At 50.0% G+C, this 7,008-nt stretch overlaps 1 protein-coding gene across 1 annotated transcript; it reads left to right on the forward strand.

Annotated features, from left to right (window-relative positions):
• The first annotated feature begins 417 nt into the window (after positions 1-417).
• On the forward strand, positions 418-1,203 carry LOC143348737 (uncharacterized). Its single transcript, XM_076779334.1, has one exon. The coding sequence runs from the start codon at positions 418-420 to the stop codon at positions 1,201-1,203; it is 786 nt and encodes a 261-aa protein (XP_076635449.1).
• Positions 1,204-7,008: the final 5,805 nt, after the last annotated feature.

Below are 7,008 nucleotides of genomic sequence, written 5' to 3' on the forward strand. Positions count from 1 at the left end.
AATTCGGCTTTGCCATATGAGCAAAAGCACCCAATATTGTTGCCAAAAAATAATCCGATAACGGATTTAATAATCCGAGACGTACACCTCGAGAATCACCACGCCGGGATTAATACGACATTGTGCCTCGTCCGCCAGCACTATTGGCCCATCGATGGGAAAAACACCGTACGCAAAGTCGTACGCCGGTGCGTCAGGTGCTTCCGGGTCGACCCCCCATTAACGAAGTACGTAATGGGTAACCTACCTGCGGCACGCGTTTCCGAAAGCCGACCCTTCGACAATTGCGGCATCGATTATTGCGGTCCGTTTTACGTAAAAGAAAAAAAATTCCGGAATCGAAATCGGGTAAAAATTTACGTGGCGGTATTTATCTGTTTTGCAACCAAGGCGGTGCACCTTGAGGTGGTGGGAGACATGACCACCGAAACCTTCATCGCGGCCTTAAAGCGATTCGTAGCAAGAAGAGGACTCTGCCGTAATATTTATTCCGACAATGGAACGAATTTTGTCGGTGCGGACAATGAGTTATCGAAACTCTATCAGGTACTTAACGTCGACGAAGGGGTACAACGATGGCTTACCGACAAACAAATAGCGTGGCACTTCATCCCAGCCCTCTCACCGAACTTCGGAGGGTTGTGGGAAGCCGCGGTTCGTTCTTTCAAACATCATATAAAACGCGTGGTTGGAGAAGAACTCTTTACGTTCGAAGAGTTCAATACCTTGGTTGTCGAAATCGAAGGAATCCTAAATTCACGCCCGCTAACTCCACTTTCCGCCGACCCTACCGATCCTTCCGCATTGACTCCAGCCCATCTGTTAATTGGTAATTCTTTGACGAGCCTACCTGAGGCCGATTTTAGCGATACACCTGTCAACCGGCTGTCGAAGTGGCAGCATATCCAGAAGGTAAAACGCGACTTCTGGAACAGGTGGTACAAGGAATACCTGAACCAGCTAAACGTACGCCAAAAGTGGGTCAAGGGATCCCACGATCTACGAGAGGGATCCTTGGTGGTCTTGAAGGACGACCATCTACCTCCGCTCCAGTGGCACCTCGGCCGAATCGAAAAGATGCATAGCGGACCAGATGGGGTAACAAGAGCGGTGACCGTGCGGAGCAGCCACGGCAGCTACCGGCGCAGCGTCAAGCAGCTGGCCCAGCTTCCAATAACGGACAACCACGAAAACTATTCATAACGTTGAGCAGTCACCCAGCGGTCGTAATCCGCAATCATCGTATCCTATATCGCAGTAGAACAACGGTTCACCCTGCTCCAGGAGCACCTAGCCGTTCGAGAGGATGCACACCCGACCAGAAGGGACACCAGAGCGGTCATCGTGCGGACCAGCCAAGCAGCTACCGGCGCAGCAGCGTGCAGCCGGCCCAGCATCCGACGAACAAAATATCGAACCTGCTCATAGCGTTGAGTGGTCGATTAGCGGTCGTAATCCGCAATTATCGCATTTGCGTATATCAAAATTAATCGTATCGTAATTTGCTCCGTGACACGAATCGGTCACAATTTAACTTCTTGAACGCTTTCTGCATTCAACGGGGGGAGCATGTTCCGTCCGGTCGGCTCGGGTTTTTCCGTTCGTTTATGGTGCCAGATGCGGAAACTTGACTTTGTCGAAAACGTCTTCGAATATTCCGCATCTGGCAAATTTCATCGTAAAACGTTTAAACAATTAAGAAATTCGAAAACGCAAGGCCCGAGTTGACCGACGAAGGGCTGTATTGTCCCGCGGGTGGCATGGTCCTCTACAACGACCATCGCCAACTCGTGGAACAATACAGCCATAAAACAGCTGCAACACACGTGTAGCTACGCGTTAATCCGGAGTCCCGTTTCTTCCTCGGCAAAATTAACGGGGCCTTCGACTTGGGGAAGGAAACCTCGGTCACCCTCGTCCAGGGTGACCTGGGACTTTTCCTCCACCACGATCGGATGCGAGGGAGGAGTTTTCTGCCCAACGGGGCAGGAAAATCGATTCGCCTCCCCCAAGTCGATGGCCAATCGGAATTCTAAAAAAGTCAACGCGAATCGGTTGACAAACCTCTAAAACCGCGTTTCGGAGGGGGTTCGCGCTGAGGAGGAAACGGGCTCCGAAATCTTCGGGCACTCGTCTGCGAACCTTAGAAGGAATCGGTCAAATCTTCAAGTTCAAACGTAAATTCAGATCACGTAAAACAGCTTCCGATCAGAACTAGTCGTTCAATATTAATTTGGCGAGCGACGGCCAAGAACCGCGTACCACGACGGTTAAGAGGGCCTTACAACCCCTCAAAAAATAAAAGAATTTTCACGCGGCTACTTGTCCAGTACCCGACGCGACGGTACGCTTCAGCTATTTAATCGATTAGGCCGTGAGTACGACCCGGTTAAAAGACTCCGGAAACTCGTTCAACGAGATTTCCCTTCAGCAGTGAACTTAAGTTCACGTCAGCCTGACGCTTCCACGAACTGCTGCAAACAGCGGTTGTGTGAGAGGCATCGAGATTAGGACTCAATCCTCCCTTGATTGTCAAACGGCTTTGAAACCCACCTATAGAGGCCTACGTGGCGTATACCCTGGGTGGACTTGCTGCCTTCCAATCAGTGCATGGAACAATCCTTTCACTTCCAGCTTCCGGCGACCCGCTAGAGCGCTGTTCTCTGACCGTCAGTCTTTTACGGCCACTGTGCGTAGAACGCGACTCATAAAGCGACGTGGTGTGATAGTTCCAATCGTAAGTCGTCAAATACGCCGTTGAAAGAATGCACCACACCGTATTCCGTACGCACATACTAAGACGGTAAGGGACCGAGGACCGGGTGACGGTTGGTGCCTTACAACCTCCCACTAATCGCCCCCTCCTGCGACAATCAAGTGTTGCAGTCACCAAAGAAACGAGACTGAATCTCGTTCTCACGTAATAATACCAGAGCGATTCCCAATTTAAAGGGAACGCTCACAGATACAGTCCGCTAGCTTAGCTACGTATTGCGGCGGCAGATTCCCGCACCTGAGTGCGACAAGCACAAACCAGGAGCGAGCGAAGAAACGTAAGACACACAACGTGACTCACGTCTATAGGTATTTAACGCCTATTCGTGTTTCCTTCTGTTCCAGGGTATTGTCTGGCAAAGTCCAAACAACGTCTGGCAGTCGCCGACGTTCTTTCCACCATTGTCGAAATTAAACAAAAGAAAAAGAAAAAACGGCGCAGCCGAAACTTTCGGCTAAGTGATAATAACAATTTATTTGTATCGCTCATTTCCATCAGTTCCTCCATCGAGATCCGGACCCCCGTTAGGCGAGGTATTTTCGAACCTCCTTCCCCTAACATAAGGTCCTTCGAGCCGGATTAAAGCGAGGTTGATTGGAACGGGAAAGAGTGAACACTCGTACGTGAAGAATTAACCACGACAGAGTTTAAATCGAGTTGATTGCTCCTCGATAAATCACTACGGCGGAATCAGAGGAATTGTCACGGACCGACCTTGAGGATCAACTCACGGAATTAACCGAAGAGTTCGACCGTCTCAAAGCACTGACCGCTAACCTAAAAAAGATGGGTAGAGTCATGTACTCGGAGAAACTCCTTGAGAAAAAACTCACCAACGCCACACAATTATGGCGAGATACCTGAACACTATACATGAGCGTACGCGAATGATACCCGCCGCGAAAAGACAAGCCTACACGCTGTTTAAGCCGGGCAACCTCCTTAGTGCGGAAAACGAATTCCAGGAATTCCAGAATTACGTTACCATTGAGATCGACTGAATAGTCGCTGAGTCAAAACCAGCAACAACGGAAGTTCAACCAAGCAGCATGTCGATCGAGCTCCCGAAACAGCGATTGCCGAAATTCGGTGGCGATCCTCGAGAATGGGAACATTTCGAGGATCTATTCACCTCCGGTGTAATCAATAATGCATCGCTTTCGGATGTACAGAGATTATTTATTAGACCGGCTCTCACAACGATTTCGTCGTTTGAGATCGTCGGACGAAATTTCCCGGACGCCTGGAAAAAGTTGAAGGATAAATACGGCCTTCCAAGCCTGGTAACGGGGAAACTGCTTGACAAACTTCTGTTCCTGAAGCCGATCGATTTGAACGATTTGGCCAGTATGCAGCAGATAACTGTGGATTACACAGAAACTATTGTTGCCCTCCGAAAAAGAGGAACCCCTGAGCAGTAGTTCGAATGGCTGCTCGCTCACTGGGCGAAACAGCATTTCACTCCAAAACTGGAGTTGGAATGGCAAAGGACGCTAAACCTCTCGACCGAGTACCCTACGTTTGAAGACGTTAGGAAGTTCAACGACCATCACGCGCAAGCCTTACTTTCGATGAACGAAGACCGGCGAGAGGCAGCCCTCACGCCCGAAACGAAACTTCGAGCGCCGAAACCTAATGATGCTCAGCAAAAGAGCGTCGCATCCAAAGCCCTGGTGAGCCATAACGTCGTTGTGGATACCAACCCGGTTCAAAAACCAAAAGGGCCGAGTTCGGAGAACGACGGACGAGGCAGGCAGGCGCGAAAAGAAGTGTGCGAATTTTGTGCAGGGCCACACCATTTGCTGCAATGCAATAATTTCAAAATGTTGCCGGCGAAAGCACGTAGTCAATACGTAAGAAGTCGCCAGTGGTGTGTGCAATGTCTAGCTTCCTCACAAACAGTGATGCACTGTCAGAGCCCCCAGGTGAGCGATAAGTGCAGCGGGAGGCACCATTCCCTACTGCACTACGAGTACACGCGGGAAGAAATAAGTGTGAGGCCGTTAACCAATAACGCACACGGCAGACAAGAAGAAAGCCGTTTAAATGACCAGCATCGGCGACCGGCCAAATCGAAGCCAAGGCAAAAAAGTTCGGCTTCGAATGCTAACTTGAAACCGGCCTCGACGTCACACGGGCTTGGGGGGCGGTCAAACGCAAAAAATAAAATATACCGTGAATTTACACCTCGGTCCGCAAAACGAAGCGAAAATGCTTGTTTACAATGCGTTCCGAGGATTACCGCTAGCCGACACAGATCCCGCGGCCGATCAAACGATCGAAATTCTAATCGGAGCGGATCTTTACGCTCAGGTGATTAGACCGGGCTTCCGACGAGGGTCGATCAATGGTCCTATCGCCCAAGAAACAGCGTTCGCTGAGTTATTTCCGGCCCGATAAACGCTGAAGGCGAAACCCGGAATACCGTACAAACGTTGCATTGCACCATTCTCGAATCGCTCGATTATGCAATTCGAAGGTTCTGGGAGACCGAAGAAATCCCCGTGACTTCGGTACGTTCCAAGGCGGAAGAAGAGTGCGAGGCACTCTTCCGAAAAACCGTCAGACGGGACGCAACCGGAAGGTTCATAGTCCGACTGCCCTTGAATCACCCGAGGCCGGACGAAGCGTTAGGACGCTCGCTCCACATAGCGCTGTCCGCTCTAATAAGGCTGCGGCGTAAACTCGACGCAGATACGACCCTCGACATCACGGCGGCTACAGTGTGAGCTCTCGAGGAGCGTGCAAACCACTCCATAAGGGTCGTTATGGAGTGGCTCGTTGCACACGACCTGGAGGTGACGCCCTCCAAGACGGAGGTGTTCTCCCTAAACTAGAAAAGACTAGGGGACTTTAAAATTCAAGTCGTGGGGGTAGAGGTGGGACCCAGCACCCAGATCAAGTACCTGGGGGTCACCTTCGATAGAAGCCACAGTTTTCGCGTGCACGTGGAAACGGTGGCTTCAAGGGCGGTGCAAGTTATGGCGGCGCTGGCTCGTATCGATATCGAAGCGAACAGGGTAAAATTAAGAAGGGCCCAAAGGGTGGAGCTGTCCAGGGTGGTTAAGGCATACCGTACCGTGTCCCTGGACGCTCTTAACGTGCTCGCGGGGGTCCCCCCCATCGTACTGAAAATCAAGGAACGGGCAGCCTTGTATGCCATACAAAGAACGGTGCAGGCCGAGGCGGGGCCACAGTGGGGACAAAACATTAACGGCCCGCACCTGGAAGCGGAAAGGGAGAGGGTCCGGGAAGGCACACTACGCTCCTGGCAGCAATACTGGCAGGAGAGATGCAGTGGGAAAATCACGTACGGATGGATCCCCAGCATTCGTGAATGGGTTGGAAGGGGACACGGTGCCCTCACGTACCAACTCACCCAGGCCCTTACCGGTCACGGGTGTTTCAACGAGTTCAGGCATCGGATTGGTAAGGCAGCCTCTGGCGTGTGCTGGTACGGCTGCGGGGCAATCGACACGGCGGAGCACACGCTGTGTGTTTGTAAAAAATGGGAGATTAGGAGAAGGGAGCTGGCGACAACCCTCAGGGTGGGGAGGGTCACGGTCGGAGAGATGGGGAGGAAGATGCTTGAAGGCATCGAAGAATGGGAGGCCATTGTGAAATACGCAACGGATAAAATACAAGAGAAGGAGGATTTCGAAAGGGAAACCGACAGGGCTCGGCGAAGGGGTTCTCCTCCTCCTCCCCCCCCCCCTCTGCCGCCCCCGCAGTAGCCATACCACCTGGAAGGACATGGCAGGTGCAACGGGTGCATCGGGACACGGGATATACCGGCCTGGCATCCACGTGTACTTTCCGCCGCTATTTTCCCACTCAAATTTACGCTCTCTCACAGCGTGGTTACATAGATCTCTCGTTACTTTTAGCTATCACTTGTGTATTTATTTATCCATTTATTCAGTTCATGCATTTATTTTGTTTAGTTATTTATTTATTTATGTACTCATATAGGCCTTCGGTTAACAACTCATTAATTTTATGTATTCGTCTATCTAGTTCCTTATTTTATGTTATTTATTTTATTTTATTATATTTATTATATTTATATTAACTTTATTTTATTTTATTTTGTCTTATCTTATTTTATTTTATTTTATTTTATTTTATTTTATGTATTTAACCAGCTTAAGTTAGTTATATGGAATTGTGCTTACTTATTTACTTACCTACTTATTCATTCACTTATTTGTTATTCTACCCATTTACATCTA

Source organism: Colletes latitarsis, chromosome 12 (genome assembly GCF_051014445.1).
Source record: "Colletes latitarsis isolate SP2378_abdomen chromosome 12, iyColLati1, whole genome shotgun sequence".
NCBI classification, from domain to species: domain Eukaryota; kingdom Metazoa; phylum Arthropoda; class Insecta; order Hymenoptera; family Colletidae; genus Colletes; species Colletes latitarsis.

What these genes read in the sequence shown, in the direction of transcription:
- LOC143348737 (XM_076779334.1), top strand. Translation starts at nt 418, where the DNA reads ATGACCACCGAAACCTTCATCGCGGCCTTAAAGCGATTCGTAGCAAGA.